This window comes from Centruroides vittatus, unplaced genomic scaffold (genome assembly GCF_030686945.1).
Source record: "Centruroides vittatus isolate TY-2023 unplaced genomic scaffold, ASM3068694v2 contig_1168, whole genome shotgun sequence".
NCBI lineage: Eukaryota > Metazoa > Arthropoda > Arachnida > Scorpiones > Buthidae > Centruroides > Centruroides vittatus.
In genome coordinates this window covers 1,808,221-1,827,276 of record NW_027120749.1, presented here as the reverse complement: position 1 = coordinate 1,827,276, position 19,056 = coordinate 1,808,221, and the positions used below count along the sequence as shown (strand labels likewise).

General features: G+C 24.1%; 3 protein-coding genes across 4 annotated transcripts in view; 1 reads left to right on the top strand and 2 right to left on the bottom strand.

The window, feature by feature from the left end:
* Nucleotides 1–533: 533 nt before the first annotated feature.
* Nucleotides 534–4,431, bottom strand: LOC136981849 (uncharacterized). Its single transcript, XM_067278236.1, has 4 exons — nucleotides 4,154–4,431; nucleotides 2,330–2,541; nucleotides 1,197–1,259; nucleotides 534–1,103 (listed from the first exon to the last, which is right to left on the bottom strand). The coding sequence occupies exons 1-4, from the start codon at nucleotides 4,170–4,172 to the stop codon at nucleotides 699–701; spliced, it is 699 nt and encodes a 232-aa protein (XP_067134337.1). The 5' UTR covers nucleotides 4,173–4,431; the 3' UTR covers nucleotides 534–698.
* Nucleotides 4,432–4,805: 374 nt separating this feature from the next.
* LOC136981782 (beta-2 adrenergic receptor-like) lies at nucleotides 4,806–6,096 on the top strand. Its single transcript, XM_067278159.1, has one exon. The coding sequence runs from the start codon at nucleotides 4,969–4,971 to the stop codon at nucleotides 6,076–6,078; it is 1,110 nt and encodes a 369-aa protein (XP_067134260.1). The 5' UTR covers nucleotides 4,806–4,968; the 3' UTR covers nucleotides 6,079–6,096.
* A 2,350-nt stretch (nucleotides 6,097–8,446) lies between these two features.
* The window catches only part of LOC136981686 (uncharacterized), an 88,818-nt gene continuing 78,208 nt past the window's right edge, over nucleotides 8,447–19,056 (bottom strand). Inside the window, exons 14-21 of one of the 2 annotated variants that reach the window (XM_067278031.1) lie at nucleotides 17,119–17,172; nucleotides 15,479–15,896; nucleotides 14,559–14,674; nucleotides 14,209–14,490; nucleotides 13,810–13,893; nucleotides 13,662–13,700; nucleotides 13,444–13,581; nucleotides 8,447–9,582 (exon numbers count right to left, since the gene is read on the bottom strand). In XM_067278031.1, the coding sequence (XP_067134132.1) occupies nucleotides 9,563–9,582; nucleotides 13,444–13,581; nucleotides 13,662–13,700; nucleotides 13,810–13,893; nucleotides 14,209–14,490; nucleotides 14,559–14,674; nucleotides 15,479–15,896; nucleotides 17,119–17,172 (1,151 nt within the window). In that variant the 3' untranslated portion in view covers nucleotides 8,447–9,562. Of the gene's footprint in view, nucleotides 9,583–12,447; nucleotides 12,646–13,443; nucleotides 13,582–13,661; nucleotides 13,701–13,809; nucleotides 13,894–14,208; nucleotides 14,491–14,558; nucleotides 14,675–15,478; nucleotides 15,897–17,118; nucleotides 17,173–19,056 lie in introns of those variants that run through there. The other variant, XM_067278037.1, reaches the window with a different exon arrangement.

Sequence of the window (19,056 nt, the reverse complement as noted above, 5' to 3'; positions counted from 1 at the left end):
ACATTTTAATCTTTATTAATTATATCTTAAATTTAAGAAAAAGTTTTTAACTGTCACAAAATATATATAACAAAGAGGGTAATTATGAGAATTATTATATAAAAAAATTAAAATATATATATATATATATATATATATATATTATACATGCAATGTCATCAATTAAAGCAAAGATAAACTTTTGCACGAAAGAAGACGTTATCGATCTATATCACCCCTTTATACACCTGTTTTTTAGAAGATTCTTCAAAGAATATATTTAAAAAAATACAGCAATTAATATGTATTAAATTCCTAATGTCTCATAGATAAGAGTTAATAGGCTTCTTAGATAAACTTAAAAATATAATATTTTGGGTCAAGATACCACGCAGCTGTGCTGATAGAATACCACAATGAGATATTTATGTCAAAATAATTTGAATATTTTAAATAAATACGAAAAAATATTTTTATTAATAAAATTTTAAATTCAAAATGTATAAATTAAGAATAAATATTAAAAAAAGCGTTAAATAATGGTATACAAAAGATATAAAAACGCTTTAAATACATAATCAAACGACTGTGTCGCCATCTCATTTCGCTAAAGAGAAATAATTTCAAAATGTTTTTAAAATAAATAAATATATAAAACGAGATGTATATTGAAATAAATACACTTTAAACGATGCGATATTTAACGATTATTAAAATTATTACAACCAATTTTCTGTTAAGTAAACATTAAACTGCGCTAAAAAATTTAATGTGCTTTTAACAATTTGACACACTTTTATTTGTTTTAACGATGTCGAATTAGGCAATTCAAAATTCAAATTAAGAATCGGATATGTTAATTCATCGAAATTTAAACGAATGTTAAACGATGTCGCTAAATGGAACAAACAGGTTACATCCAGGATTAATGCAGAAATTCTGCTTAAAAAGTTAATTAAAGACGTTTCATTATCATTTTTCGAGTCGTATGGATAATTTAAGTATAAAAGTTCTTCGTAGCTTTGATTTAAATAATAAATATTTGATGCATAAGCTAAAAAGGATATGTATTGTAATGCCAAAGATGGGCTTGATAAATTTTGTATGAGATCAGAATAGGAATGCTGCAAATATAAAGAATTCTTTTTAAAAGAACATATACAAATGTACATTATCAGATGTGTTTTAGCAAAATTATGAAATAAATTTTTACTTACATTAAAGTTTTGGACAAAATTTATTAATACTATGTTCAAAGAAGAGCAGGCATCTAAAATATTCTGGGTTAAAATAAATTAAAATTAATTGAAGTATAAATTAATTTTAATGGGTAGTTAAAAACTTAAAAATAAATAAATAAAAATATAAAAGCTCAATTATTTATAAAAATAAATCAAAATTCAGCCAGAATATAAAAAAATAAGTTAATTTGTATTGATTATTAATAAAATATAAATTAATTCTCACTAATAATTTAAAAATAAACATAAAATAAAAATGATTTTTTATATTATGATATAGAAAGCCATTTTTATATCATAATATTTAGAGAATTAATTACATAATCTATATTTAAAAATATATATAATAATTTACACTTAAATGTATTATGATTTATAATAAAATACGAAAAACAGTCATACTTTATAACAAAAGTATAGTTATTTTTTGTATTTTTAGTATTTATTTTGGTAAATAAGCTTATAACTGTAACAATTATTGATATTAGATAATATAGACTGCAGATTTTATAAATGTTATGTTAATAATATTTATTCTAGTAAAATTATATATATTAAAGTCTATATAATAAGTATAACAATGCTGACTTTTCAAATATTATTATAAACAATATGATCATAAATAAAAATTAAATAAATAAATAAATAATAAATGATCTCTTTTAATCACATTATTCTTTATCAAAAAAGAGAAGATATAGATTTTTTAAAAATAATGATAAATTGTAAATCTAATATAAATAGTTATATCATATTATATTTTATTTTTAATTAAATACAATTAAATTATATATAATTATATAGTAATAAATATATTTTCACTTATCAAAAATCAATATTATTTGGTTTCAGTCAAAAAAATACTGTATATCTTTTTTTAATAAGAAAGGGCATTAACTTAGTTTTATTTTTTTCTTAGAAGAAACTCAAGTAATAACATATTCATAGAATTTTGATACCTGTTGAACTAGTTTTGACTTCCTGTAATATTTAGGTGAGGTTATGAAATGATTTATTATAATTAATTATAATAACATTCTTAGAAAAAAAATTTCTACAAATTTTAACTAATGTAAATAATAATAATAAAAAAGTATATAAATACTTACAAGAATTAATATTTTATTCATTACATTCTGCAAATTTTCCACTCTAATTTTAATTTCTTGAAATATATTTTCTTTTAAATTATCATTTAAAGTATTTTTTGTAGCATGACTGATGAGAGGACAAGATGATTTCATTCTTTCAATAAATGTCTGATTGAAAGTAGTTGAAGTAGTTTCAATAAATATTAAATTGCATCCAATTATAAATATGACTGTCAAATAATAATAATAATTAATATTTAAATTATATATATATATATATTTTATGTTTTTATTTAATATTTTATGTTATGTTTTATATTACTTTATATCTAAAATATGTTTTTTTTAATATACATATTTAAAATTCAAATTAGATTATTTGTAATATGAACACATGCAATTAGAAGAGTAATGCATAATATTAAATTACACCACAATTTAGTGTATTACTAATTTAGTAATTAAAAAAAGTAATTGCCTTATTAAATTTCTTATTGGTTTAATTTTTTAATTGTAATTTATATTATATTATTTTTGGTAATAAAAACAAAAAATATCTTATTAAGTTAGAAACAATAAAATTATAAAAGATATTAATTAAATATATGAGCTATTAACTTAAATACTGCTTAAAGTATAAATTTAATAATATAATATAAAATATAAATGTTTAAATAAAAATATATAAAATATTCAATATGAAAAATATAATATAAAAAATTTAAATAAAATAAATAAATGAAAATATGAAAACGTTATTTCATTTCAAAATTAAAATTTTATATTAAAATAAATTATTTCTATGTTCAGTTATATAATAACAACTTCATACCATCTTTATTAGTAATAAAAATTTCTATTTATAGATTTTTGATGTAAGTTCTGTTTGTTATATATACAATACGTAATACACAAAATGAATATAGAATGAAATATTTCCATATTTAAAAAATATACATGCATTTACATATATAGAAAATATATTAGTTTAAAATATCAGATGTATCAAATAAAATAATTCTTGACTCGAAAAAATGTACCTGAAGATTAAGTTTTTGTGAAAAAATTTCAACGAAAATTCAAAATATTTTGATACATAATTTTGATATTTAAAAAAAAAATTATAAAATTTAGAAATTTATGTTAATAAAGTCAAATTTGAGAAGGAAAATATTTAAATTTCTTTGTCTTATAAAACTTAAAAAATAAAAAATTAAGACGTCTACTTCAATTAACATTTTATTATTTGCATACAAATATATTGAAAATGAAGGAAAATAATATTAATAAGCTTATCTTTATTCAGTAATCTGGTCTTCAAAATTAAAAAAATAAAATAAAATAATATTAAAAATTTAAATTTTAAAACTTTCTAATTTAAAAACACATTTTATTAACATCCCAAGTAAGAAAATTATAGTTTTAAGGATTATTATTATTATTATTATTTTTATTTTTAATATTATAATAACTAAAACAATGTGATAATTTTTCTTGACGAGAGATAATTATTATTACTTTTTAAATAAAAATCGATAAAATTAGTTTATAATGTACTTTGAATCGAAGGTAACTTCTGTTTTTAGAATAATAATATTTCTAAGAAACTTGTATTTAAGATTAAATGTTGAACTGACCTCGCTTGTTAAATGTCACATTCAACAGAACAAGACTTCGAAGAGAAAATAACTCGAAGTGATTCTAGAAATTTTTTTTTGATTATTTCCGATTAACAATAACTTAGAGTGAACTAATTTTTAATTGGCAACAACCCAAAGATGTTTAAAAACTAATTAATTCAAAGAATTAATAATCAATTATTAAACAGGCCGAATTTCTTACCTTTACTGAGAAGAAACATTCTTCAGTTAGTCGAATTGTGTAAATCTTTCCCGTGTGAAACTTTATTATAAACTTCATAATAGCAGTAATATAACTAGATTAACTTCTTGCTGGGCCTACGTGGCGACTTGGAGCAAGATTGACTTATCATTACGCAATAATTTTTCTTCTTAGAACTTTTTAACTTTTCCTAAATACTGATGCTAGGGTATAGAGCTGTTTCCTGTTGTAACTCCCATCAAAAATAATGTTTTCTTCCTTGTATGGTCCGTAGAAAAAGCCGAACAATTGTAAACAAATACATAAATTATTATAATTCGACCTTAAAAGTTAAATTTATTATTTTTTTTGAGTTAAAATATATAATCATTATTACATCGAATTAATTAATTTTAATTAAAAACTGCTCATTTAACATTTTCATTACTCAAACATTTTTCTAAGTTAGAATGAAACAGTTTTAAAATATTTATTGAAATTAAAATGTAATTTAAAAAGTAATTTAATTTACAGATTTTAAAAATAGAAATATGTTTTATTTGACTGTTTTTTAACCGAACAAAGCGCATTTGCATTGAAATTTCACGTTTTACCTTTATGTTCTTGATATTAAATCTGATTGGTGGATAATTCTCTGGATGGGAGAAAAATAAGAGTATGAAAACGCTCCTTCCACTTTCATGTTACTATAGCAACATCTAGAGATGAGGAGAAACGTGATTTTAGTCAGACATAAATATATCATTCAATCATAAGATTCGATCGACAGAAAACGCTCATCAACTGACAAAGTTAGGAATTTCTAATAGGAAATAATGGATGCTGCAGATAAATCTTTGAAAATAATCGGTGCTGTTGTATGCAGTGTTGCAATATCGGTGACATTTGTAGGAAATATTTTGGTTATCGAAGTGGTGGCCAAGTTTCGTCGACTAAGAACTGTACCCAACTTTCTTTTGGCAGGTTTAGCAACGGCCGATATAGCAGTAGCATTGTTAGTGATGCCTCTATTAATTGTATACGACGTGGAAAGAAAATGGAGATTCGGTTCCATTGCATGTCATTTTTGGATATCTTGTGATGTTATGTGTTGCACCGCTTCGATTCTTCATCTATGTGTCATCGCTTTGGATCGCTTTTTTGCCATTACGCGCCCGTTAAGATATCGTTCTTTGATATCAAAACGGCTCGTAACACTCGTAATTATGAGTATATGGTTATTTAGTGCTACTATTTCTTTTATACCAATATTTTTAGGTTGGTATAGTGATGGAAGCGATCCGGAAGACATAACAGAATGTTCGTTACGAGTAAATCCTATTTACGCCATTGTATCGTCTTGTTTTTCATTTTATCTCCCATTACCTGTAATGTTTTATGTGTATATCCGTATATTAATCATAGCGGAACGTCAAGCAAGAGAAATAAAGCAGCTCGAATTATCTTTACAAGCAACTAACCAAAATGTACGAAAATGTTTGAGAAGAAAGTCGAAACAATTAATAACAGATACTAAAGCTATAAGAACATTAGGGATTATAATGGGCGTTTTTTGTATTTGTTGGCTTCCATTCTTCTTAATGTATATCATATTACCTTATTGTGAAAGGTGTGACGTATCTTACGAAGTCAGAAGTGCCATAACATGGTTGGGATACTTCAATTCTTTTTTCAACCCGTGCATATATGCTTTTTTGAATAAAGATTTTAAAGAAGCATTTCGTAGAGTCTTATGCTGTAAAAAGGATGCAGAAATGAATGGTGCTGCTCTCGAAGAAGTTAGTTCTGCGAGTAGAAGTTGTTTAAGAGTCGACAAATTACAACACGATGTTGTCACCCCCGAATTAAGAACTCCAAGTATAACATCGGAAATGGCGGGACCTGTGTGGCCTTCTATTGTTTCCGATTTAAAGTATGATGTTTAATAATATCCTACTATCTATATCGTGTCTGTATTTATCAATTTTAATGTTCGTTAACGATCTATATAATATATAAATATTAAATTTTTCTTTTTAATCTTGATTTGTATAATTAGAATAAAATTATAGTAGTTAAAATGTCTTTTTTTCGTTTTTCGAATCTCTAAAAAGTATATAATATGTGTTTGAACTTAATTGCATTTCATGTTAGAATTATAAATAAATCCTTTTAATGGAATATTAAAATTGAATATGAAATTAATTTATTTTAATTTTAACGTGCTATTTAAACAAGAAACGTCAGTTTTTCCGTATTAAATATTGTAAAGTTATCACAGTTTGATGAAATACAATTAAACGTTAATAATGGTGTTTAATAGAGTTAAATATTTGAGAAGTTTTTAATGTTCTATTTAATAAATAAAAACATGTAATCTATTTTTAAAGGAAAAATGCAATTCCTTCCTTGAAATTAAACAATTTCTCTTTTTTTAAAACACTTCTCTGATAAAAATAACAATGAAGTGCTAAAAGAAACCTTTTAAAATTAAGGTAATATATCTCGCTGAAAAATGAGTTTAAAAAATAAGTCTAAATATCATTAAAAATTTTAATAATATAGTACCATTTCTTATCGATATATTTTATTAACGATCATTAGCACTATAACGACTAGTTTGTAAATAAATTTCTATCTTAATAGCCATTACAGTATCGAAAAATTTTTAATACCTATTTTTCTTCTTAACAATTATTTCTTCGAGGGGGAAAATCATTCATGTAACCTATAGTTTTTCTTACTTTGAAACCTATTATTTCTTAAAATAACAGGCTTCACAGTATGAACAATTGTAGACTACGTTAATGATCTTTTAATCTCCTATTTAGATAATAATGATGCAAACATTCTTTCATAGGAGGCTTCTAAAATACTACCTCAACGATAAATTATTTTAAAAGATAAAATCTCTATTTAGACGACTTTTTAAAATATAAAATTAAAATTTTTAGTAGCAAAAAGAAGTTAAAATAATTAACTTTTTACCATACAAAATCATTAATATACGTTGCTTAAAATGATAATAAATTGAATTAATTAGATAATATTTTGAACTTTTAATTTATGAATTCTGATAAATTAACATCAGGATTCTTAGAGTCAATTAATTTATATTATTAAACGAACAGATGAAAATAATCCGAGTTTAAATTAAAGTAATATTGTCGTCGAAAATTAAAAAAAAATTCTTTTAAAATTAATTAATTAATTAGCATTCATTAATTAGAATTTTAATTATTCCTGGATAAATTATTAGTGCCAATTATATGACAATTATATTGCTTTGATTAATTAACGTATGTTTTGTGTATTGTTCTGTTATCAGAATTACATGCAAAGAAGATTTTTATAAAATTGGAAAAGAAAGAAAAGAAAGAAAACAGGAATGTAGATTGGAAAAAGAATATATTTACTTATTTAGCTAAAACCTTTTCCGGTGTATTTATTTGATGAGTAACTTAAAAGCGATTGTACGAGAAAATGATAAAATTTATATACAAGATACTTAAAAGTCTTTAATAAAAAAGTTTCAAAATAATTAGGAGTATAAACACGTCTCTTTCAATCATTTAATCGCATAGTATATATAATTCCCTTAAATCAAATATGTTTATTACAGTCTTCTGTTTGAAAATGTATACAGTACATTAAAGTCATTATGAAGTTAATATTAATGAAGAAAATCGAATTTTTCTTTAATTCTATACAAATTCGTAATTAGTACAAGAGCTAATTCTATTTTTTTAAAAACATTTATGTATTATTGTGTATAATTAATAAAACTGTGAGATATTTAGAATATTAATAAACAAGATCCAAAGTAAATAAAACATTAATGGAGAAAGGTGTCAGAAGAAGGGGGAATTCTCTAGGGATAATAAATGCATGCAGTCTATGCTTTATTATAATCTATGTCAACAGACAAGATAGACTCATTTCCTCTGTACACATTGAATGAATATTGATAAATAGATTTTGGTTTCGCGCTTTATATTCCTTTCTCCCGAAATATATTTGCGTTTATATCAAATATTAAAAATTACAAATTTATATTTGGCAAAATCCTTTTACTTTAATGTAAAATAATTTTATAAAGACAATTAAATGACTAAGTTTAATGAATATTTTTAGATAAAAGTTAAGATATATCGATATCATACAGCAGTAATAATTAGTAGTTAATGGTTAATAGTTTAGTTTAAAGGCAATTAAAGTATTAAATAATTCGGAACATTTATCATTACACATAATTTGATTATCTAAAATTAGTAATATATGAGGCTTTGTTACATAAAGGAACAGAGAAACAAGTTGGTTGTGATATCACAGATATCTACTTTATTATTCCCAAAGGCACATGAGGTGAGGTGCTCAAAGAGAACACTTGCTTCTTGTTTTTCATACGTTTTCATAAATAAAATGCATTTCTAACAATAAAAAATTAATGAAAGAACATGTAAATAACTATATGATGCATTTCTTACATAAATACAATATTTATAATGATTTATTTTTTAAAATAATTCATTATAAATTCGATTTAAAAATATACAAAACTTCGTGTTGAGCATTGATTGCGATTTATATATATATATATATATTTATAAAAACAAAGCTTAAAATATTTACAAACTATTTACTACCGACAATTAAAACGATTCTATAGTATACACACTCGTGATATGTGAACATTGTTATTTAAATATTCTTCTAGGTTAATTCCGGTATAAAAATTATTGTACAACTTTTTTGTTTTTGTTTTTAGAAAACATTTTTACGACAATTTGTTCGATAAAATTTACCTGGTTTCCGTTAAAAATTCATGGAATAAACAACAACCAAAAAAAAAAAAAAATATATTCTTTTGTACCGCTATAAATTTGACCCCATCTTTATTCAATTGTCTTTTTTTGTTATTTTTACTTCTGTACATTTCTTTTGGTTATTTACCTTTAATATATTTTTTATAAGATAAGTCTATATTTAATTCTATTCTTGTACTATTTCAAATGATGTATTTGTGCTCTTTTCAGGTATATCTACGTTTCTAATGCCAAAAAATAAAATAAACAATACATTTTTTACAGGCTAAAATATTTAATAAGACAATTAAAAATATAACATTTAATAGTTTTAATATAAATACGGAAACCAGGCGTTTTAACACGAGTGCAACTTGACTATCAATAAAAAAAAATTCAAGTTTTACGATAGTCTAATTAACAATTGACAATTTTATAAATGTCTAATTACAAATTAAGTCGAAGAGTAATAATTAGATGATGATAAATGTATTTAACTAATAATTAACAAATGGCACTCCAAATTTTGACCTTGATTCTGGCATTTAACAGACTTTTAACGTCATACATCAAGGAATCGATAATAATTCTTCAAATCTTTATTATTATGATTTTAAAATATGAACTATATTCTCCAGGGTTGTTCTGTAATTAAAAATAAAATAAAATTAAAAAAAATTAATTAGTATGAAACAAAACTTTTGCTTAATTAAGTAAATAATTTTTAAAAATTTTATTTAAAACTTCAAAAAGAATTAAAAACTAATTTATTATTATTTTCACTTAAAAACTAATATTCAATTTAATTACAATAAAATAATATAAATTATATTATTTTAAATACTGTTATATATTATATAAATCGTAAATTATTAAAGTATATTTTATGATATATATATAAGAAATATGATTTATTCTATATATTGATTATATTGATATATAAATTATATAATTCATATATCCTTACATAATTTGTAAATATGAACAGCCGTAAATCCTTCAAAATTATTAAATGTTTACAAATAATAGAATCGGTCGTACAATAATAATATTTATTAAATGTTTTAAATTTAATAAAATGTTAATGTAAATTTTAATGCGTATATTCGATCATCATAGAATTTACATGAAACGAAAAAAAATGAGTCAAAAAACATTAAATCTATTTTAGTCATGTTTCAAGAAAAAAATTAATAGAAATAACGCTTCTGAGAAGGGAACTTTTTAAATTTTTTTTATTGTTTTGATAAAATACATCAAACTTTTGTAGTAGATCTATCTTTTTTTTTAATAGAAATGAATTTTAGCGTTAATCTATAAATTCTGAAACGAATCAAATTTGATCTTTTTTTGTTTTCAAATCAAATCAATTTTATTAGTCAAGGCCTCAGCCTAAATTTGATCTTTTGCTAAATATATATATATATATATATATATATATATATATTTCCTAATTAAAATTAGATTTTTTTGGTAAATATAATACTAGTTTTCTGTTCATGAAATGTATAAGAAATGATTGATAAATTAAAATTGAATTTATCAATTTTAGAATTTAAACAGGAGAATGTTTAAATCAATAGAAAATATTACTGATCAATTTTATATGCCATTTTTAATAATTTTTATTTGATAAAGATTTGATGATAAAAAGATAAATTATTGATTAGAATCCGAATTAAAATTTTATTTTTAGCTAAATGTATCTAAATTAAATGTAGGCATATCCTATAGAATGTCTTAATTCTTAATACTCAAGCTTCGTAGAACGTGGGTATCTCTCAATACAACTTTTTCGATCGATATTTATATTGGAAAAATTTACATTTATGTTAATATAAATGATGTAATATTAAGTCTCGAATTATATTCCAAATACAATTGGTCAACGTCAAATACAACGTCAGAATCACGAGACAAATAAACCGAAGGCCAACAAAGAAGGTGTATATCTCGGATGTTGCTAGGCTATCAGAGGCATCATGTACCAATACCTCCTATAACAAAGCCTAAACACAATTTCGTTAAGTCACTCTCGTCAATCAATTCTATAATTTATAGGATATTCAAGGACATTTTTAAGAAGGCTTTACAATTTATTCCTTAATGTTTGTTCGAATTTTTTTCTAACAAATCTCTTTATTGTTGTGTGTTATTTGCCATGTCTTATCTCAAACGTATTATTTGAGATACGGTAAGTAGACTTTACATAATACTGCATACAAAACAGTTGTCTTGTTAACAATCACATTTTTATTCATCATCATAAAAATCATCTTATGAAAGAGATGATCTGTTCCAATCTGGTGCCAAATTAATCCCCACGAAAAATAATTAACAAATTTAAATGATGTCTGATTAAATTATGACGAAGTTTCAAGTATTTTAATCTTATCAATTATCTAATTAAGAAGATTATATTTTATGTCTTATTAAGTTCTTTCATATTTAATACATTTACGGATTCTTATATGTTGCTCCTCTGTGTCTAAATTTTAAAACATAAATACACTATTGATAAAGGATTAATATGTGCTTTATCGCCAATTTCATAAAAAAAGCAAAGCAAAAAAAAATTCTCTATTCTCGAGTTATACTCGAGCTATAGATTTCGGATTAAAGAATATTCTTTGAACTAATTAAATATTCACAAAGCAAAATATACAGTAACTTTATTTATTATTTAATAATATGAAAAATTCGCGATCGACTTCCTATAAGAAAATAATACTTGTAATTTTATTATTTGTTTATATTTCATTTTACAAATACTTTCTCGTACTTTTATTTATCTAAAATAACATTACATGTTCTTCTGAAACACTGTCACTTGCGTGACAGCGGAATAGGACATTAAATACTGAATAAAATAAATATAAACTCTTAAACCTCGACTTCCCACTTAACATTTATAATAATCAATAATTGTGAAGAATTTAGGCATTCTTTCGGTTTAAATATTAGAAATTATATTATATGTAATAAGAATTCTAAGATTATTTCCCAATGAAAAGGAGCTCATTTATAAAATAGTTAAATAATATAGATAAATATACATTTATATAATTGATTGGATGTATATTTTTAACTTCAGTTATAACAAAAATTGTTTTCAAGATACTTTCAGATCATTATATATTTCAATAGAAAAAAATTCTTCATGTGTTTATATTTTTCATTAATTAATAATTTTAAATTAGTATAAGTAATTCTGTCATAAAACAAATTTTTAATGTTTTTTTTTAATTGTAAAAATTAACAAAATGTTAAGAAATTTAATTTCGAATTCAGTATTTGTTTATAATATATTCAAAATTATTAATAATGCACGAACTTTAAAAATTGCTTTGGTGTTTCGTAACTAAAGCTAATAAAATTTAAAAGCAAATTTACTGGAAATTATTTAATTATAAACATTTTTATAATTTTGCATGATTTTTTCGTAAAGTAGGGAAAAAAATAAAATAAAAAACGAATGGAAAAACTGAAGAACAAACAGAAAAAAAGTCCTTTATGTACATGCCGCAAAAAATCCTTTATTGAAAAACATTTAAAATACATCATGTGACTGATAGTGATCGTGTAAAAAAAGGGCTGTCCAACTTGAAAGTTTTGCGGAGCCACAAAACATTTCAAACAATCCATTCACGGCTACATTACGAAGATCAAAACACATCCGTTTCTTTTAAAATACATTTTCTTCTTTTACTCAATGAAGATATAAAATCAATAAATACATGAATAAAGTTTGAAATTTTTTTTCAACTTATACGCTTTACAGATCCAAAAGAGTAAAATTCCGTAAAAATTACTACTAACAAAACAAAGAAAACATATATATTACAGAGTTTTAAACGTTAACATTTTATAAATAATGTTCTCATTTTCAAAAATATAAAAGTGTATATACCATGGCTGGCCAAACCTTGTCACGACATGAGCCATATATCGCCTATCAGAAATACGAGAGCCGCATTCTCTATTGAAACTGTTTTTATATAATGGATATTTATTCACATATATTTAATTATATAATTAAATATACGTAAGGATCTAGAAGAGCCGCAGGTTGGTTACCGTGAGTATATACACAGTGTATAAATGTATCGATTTTGTACTTAAAAATAAAATAAAAAAAACAATTCATTTTTCTTTCAAAATATTCTAATTTTACAAAAAATCAAATTCGAAACCTTATGCAGCCCGCGGGCCGCGAGTTGGACAGCTCCTGTGTAATCAAAGCAATCGACTAAATTTACTAAAATGTAATATAAACTAATTCTACAATTTAATTAAAGTGAGTAGATCGATGATAAATCCAAAATTTCATAAAAATAATCTAAAATCTAATTAGTTTAACGATATTTGCAACTCAACTAAATACTACAGATATTTTGGAAAACTATGATACTTCTATTCGTTAATAATAATGATTACAATAAACAGAATAAGATCGAAAGTTGCTACGATACGGTTTTATAAACTAAAAGACAACAATTCACTCACTATAGCATGATTTTTTGTGATTAGGGCCATCTAACCTCATGCATCGAGTACTGCAATATGCTATGCTGTTACAATCTAGGCATTTTATTCGCGCTGGTTTATCACAGTCGGAGGAACCACACATACCAAGTGGCCCAACTGAAAAAAAAATATTATTTGAAATGTTTTAAAGTAATAAGATAATCATAATTAATTTTACTATTAAAACCCTGACTTACCATAAGGTGGGGGTTTTCTTTTCGAATCTGTTCTTCTAACTTAAAAATTATGATAAAAAGATTTTTAGTATAACAAATATAAATATCATTTTAAAATACGTATTAAAATTCAGTAAATTTTAATATTAAATTCAATTAAACTACATACCTGATGGTTTTTTTGGCTTATTATCATAATTATTGTGATTATTTAAATTGTTATAATCTGAATAACTGTTATAGGATGGTTCTTCTGAAAAGAAAAATAAAAAAGTCGTATATTAAATATTATAATAGTAAAATTAAAATAAATCGATACGGCGTGTTAAAATTTGCCATCTACTTTATTGAAATTTAAAAATCAAAAAATTAATTAACGAAAATTAGTTATTTATTTATAGAATTGCGAATTATATTATTCGAACGGCACTTTTTAATTAATTTAATAACTTATAACACGTAAAGTATTAATTTAATTCAACGCATTATTAAAATTAGTGAATAATTACATAACTTCCAATAAAACGGTTATTAAAAATTTGTCAAGAATAAATATAATAATTGTTACCTTTAACCAGCTTAATATTAATTCCTTGAGATGGATATACACGATGTGCATACAAAGAACCTTCTTGATATGTGATGTCTTGAAAGTCTTCAGTGACAAAGTTATAATCTTTTCCAATAACTTCTGTAATGACTGGTTCGGCATTTTCAATTTTTTCTCTCAAATCCCTTAATGTCGTTTCATTGTCGTCTTTTATTTTGATAAATCCGATACATTCTCTAGAACCGTATTCGTCGGTTACCATGTAAACGTAATATTTTCTATCGGGTTTTGGTTGGATTTCTACAAAAGATCGGATTAAGTATTTATGGATAATTAATTAAAAATTTGCAAACGAAATCAATACATACTGGGAGGAATAATAGGAGTAGGATTGACGACTGGTGTAGGTGGTGGTCTTACTGATTCTTCAACGTCGTCAATGGGACTTATTGCTCCGGGTAAATAGTCAGCATCGTTCATAGCACTGAAATTTTCGATTTATAGAATTTTATTAATTTTTTTTAAATATTATATATTTAAATTACTAATTTGTACAGATACCACAGAACGAAATTAATTTTAAACCTTTCCAATTTTAATATTAGTTCGGGCTATAATTTAGTCGTCGTCCAAAACTTACTAGAAAATTTCTAATTGTATTGAGCAAATTTAAATATTTTTATATTAAAACAGAACATTTTAAAGTATTTATTTATGTGTAGAATCAATTTATTAAACAGTATTTTCGATTTTATCATAAGACAAAATAAATGCAATTTTTAAATATTCTTAAGTTCAATTGCATATATAAAATTTAGTATAACTTGTTTTGGCAAAAAGAAAATAAATTTTCAAACTGTATTCTACGTAAGCATGACAAACCAACTGTTTCATTATGAGATTATTACATACCACAATTTATATTATTATATTGAAAATTTAGAATTAACGGAATGTCTTATTAAACAATTTTGCGAGATGAATTCTATTCACACATACAATATATAAAATTGTTTTTTGCAAAATTCTATAAATCGTATATTGAGTATTGAATGAGTTAGGTAACAATTTATTTTTTAGTATTATCAGTTTTCGTAAAAAGCTGAAAATATTGATTCCGCTGAAACAATAATGAGATGATGCGGGCTATAAAAACTTTTGGCGTCTTAACAAATAGCGTAATAACATTAATCATTACAACATACGCTAGAATAATAAATACTTTGTACATAATTCGGATAACGATAATAAAAGAACACTTATTTAACTTTTCATTTAAATAACTTACTTTCTACTACTAGCAGAATATGTTCTGCTAGGAGGCTTCCATACATCCTCGACTTCATTCTGCCTCTGCTCGTCGAAAGCAAATTCCTTATCTTCTTCCTCGTGTTGAGGAAATTGTCTAGCCGAATATGGGGTACTACCATATCTGGATTCGTAAGGCGGATTATCTCTTTGATTGCAACAGCAATCTAGGGTACCACAGGTACAACGTGGATCACGGGAAGAGTTTCTCCCACTGATTGGTGTTGAGTATCTGTCCGCCTCGTCCTCCAGCCTTCTCTTCTCGTCCTCTACGGTAAACACCGAATGATCGAGCAGGGCAGCCTTCTCGTTTCCCGACAGATTAGCAGCTTTTTCACTATACATCCTATCGGGTTCTCCATCGAAATTCTTTTCCATCATATGAATACTAGAATTTCCTACAAAAATTGAACATCGTATCATCCCATACAAAAACAACACATGTTTTTCCTTTTAATTTAATTCCGAAAACTATTTCTGACTTAAATTTGAAAACATTTCAAAATACAATTGTTTCATTAAATTAATTTAGTGCTTTTTAATAAATTGATCTTTTAAAATTTAATATACTTTAATAATCCAATTTTTAAAATATATAATAAAAATACGATTACATCTATTTATACATCTAAAATAAATTATAATTTTTCAAAATCTTGACTGTGTTTTGCGTACGCCATTGTAGAAGCTTCGATTATTGATTATCGATTATTGATAAACGTAATTTGGAGCACGTATCGATTTACTGTAAAAGGTAATAAACTGACTTCGTTGGTTGTAATTTTACAGCGTAACTTTGCAACTTTTTAAGTTTATAATTATAATTTAAAATGTATAGACATTTCTTAATTAGAACTAAGAAAATTCGTTTAAAATTTTTACATTTTAAATAGTTATAATTGCTGATTATTATAAAATCATATATATTTTATTTTACAATGGCATACTTTTAACACAGCAAGATTAAATACTAAAATAATATATTAGAATCAATATTTTTTAAATTTATCAAAAATATCACTTACATATTATTATATGTATATACATATATTAAAGTATCTAAAAATATCAAGTTACGCTGTAAAGATGAGGTTACACATAGAAAGCAAATATATATTAACTCTTACCTCGACAACACTTTGAAGTCAGTTTCAATTAATGTGAGAAAAAAAATCTTTTAAATATGGGTTAAAAGGAACTTTAAGAAAATTATAAAAAAAAGCTTCTACAAAGTTGTAAACAAAATTTATGCATTTTTGAAAATACATTTTATTTTTATGCGGAAGTTATAATAAATATTTTCGAAAATTTACATAACGCACGATTCAGAGAAGATTCTTGAAACATTTATTTACATTCACGATTCTGCAAGTAGACTATATTTATTTGAACTCTTTAATTGAAAAAATATTGTTTAAAATCTATAATATAACACAGACTAATTTAATTCGAAATATTTTGCTTAAATTAATTTATTTTAAATTATCTACAAACAGTTGATATGGCTAATCTACATAAATTTATCTACAATTTTTTTTATTAATTTCTTTTTCTACAATATCTTTTACTCTTAAAATTTCAAATTCTCTTGTCTTTCTTCCATTTAAGTGAAATTCTAACCTGATAATAATCGATCGCTTCCTTCTTGCCTAGCTTTGCAATGACTGTGCAAACCTGTAAATATTTGAAATACAAATTCGATGATAAAACTTGTTATGAATACGTTGGTACGTGCAGGACATTACTTCTGGTGATTTCACAAACGGACAATTCAAACATTTAATATACAAAAAGACTTCATTGATATTCGTACAAAAACACATCTTCGCTGATATTTTATTTTGAACATAAACTACAAAGTTAGGGTATTTATTTATTACTGTTTTGTGGATTCAAGCGTAAGCTTCTTACAAGGGGAAAAATACAATATTAAAATGTATATTACAACATAATCATTATTATTTAACATAGATGTTATAAGGAGTGAAAAAACCATATATTCTAAATATCACTGTTTTAAATTAATCATTATATATTACAAATTCTCCGGTGGTACTTTCATCCCGTAAATGTTACTTTTAAGTTATATAACTAGGATAAGATGTAAACAAATGGATTAGCACAGATTCAGTTTTGTTACTACAATATGAGCATATTTATTTATTTCTGAATACGGTGAGGAAAGTCCAATTGAAGTAGAGGTTACCACCGTAATACATCATAAGATAAACCCAATGATAAAAGACTAGTAACACAATGCAGTGACAATAATAATTTCTCTGGAGAAATATTTATATAACGACCTATGAATATAATACAACATTTGTTCAATCGCAATTGAATCATTAACAATTTAATAATAAAATTACGATCTTAATAATTTTGGGAACACCACCCAAAAACCATCTAAAAATCATACATGATCCTATTCATAAATAGATTATGATGAATGGTATGGTATATGACTTATCATAATTCCACAATTGATCAAACAATTTCAATAATGTTTCTTAGATATGTTCTTAAATACAAGATGGGGATTGTTCCATAAATGAATGGCCAGTTCTTTCAATAAAATAAAAGAATTTTTTTAATTGTTGGCTCTATTAGAGCCCAATAAAGACTCGTATATATCAATCGTCTTAAAAAGTTTCTTGAGTTTAGACCAAAATATCATTTAATTCCAATGACGTGTACCTATTTCACTATTAATACAAGGCCCGAAACACAACGTTTCAACCTTAACATTCTTTGAAAATAACATAACTGTATTTATATACTTGACTATTTATAATCATCAAATTTTTAAAATTAGTTTTATGAAGAAATTATTTTAAAATATTTTATAATTAGCTACCAAATTCCATATCTGAGAAGAAGCCAGAATTATGCCAATTAAATCCAACTGTAATAATTTGACATTACTTTCTTGACAGGACATTTCTATTGACGTAGCGCCATTTCCATACATAAACTCGATTTTTAAAGTTTCCAAGTTAATATTTCAGTTTTTAAAATTAACTCTGTGTCCTAATTTCTATTTGGGTGAAATGAAATTATTAAAATTAGATAATTTTATAGTCGTCCAAATAGAATATAATAGGAAAGTGTTTAGAAGCCAGATACCGTAGTAATTTTATACTATTTACATAAATTCCAAATTTTTATGGATTATTAGAAAAATTAGAGGATATAACAACAGGATTCTTTTGATATTGATTTTGCTGTTGGGCGATTCTATTCAACAATGCTCAAATTGGACCAGAGTTAAATACGGTTAATCAAGAGTGTTATAAAAACACTCTTGGTAACATCATAAATCAAAAGAAGAAAAAAGTTTGCTGACTTCACGAAAATCTTTAATCTACGAGTTTATATCGCGAATGGTCCGGCTAACATTACATTTTGACATGGAGCTTTTGTCACTGATTTGACGTTAGGTCTACTAAGCGAAAACTTGGTAAGTTTTCTGGTAAACTTATTCGTTCTGAAATAGTAGGAATCTGATGGTTTTTCACACAAGTCATTACTGACAAATTTTCCTTTTGTTTTAGAATC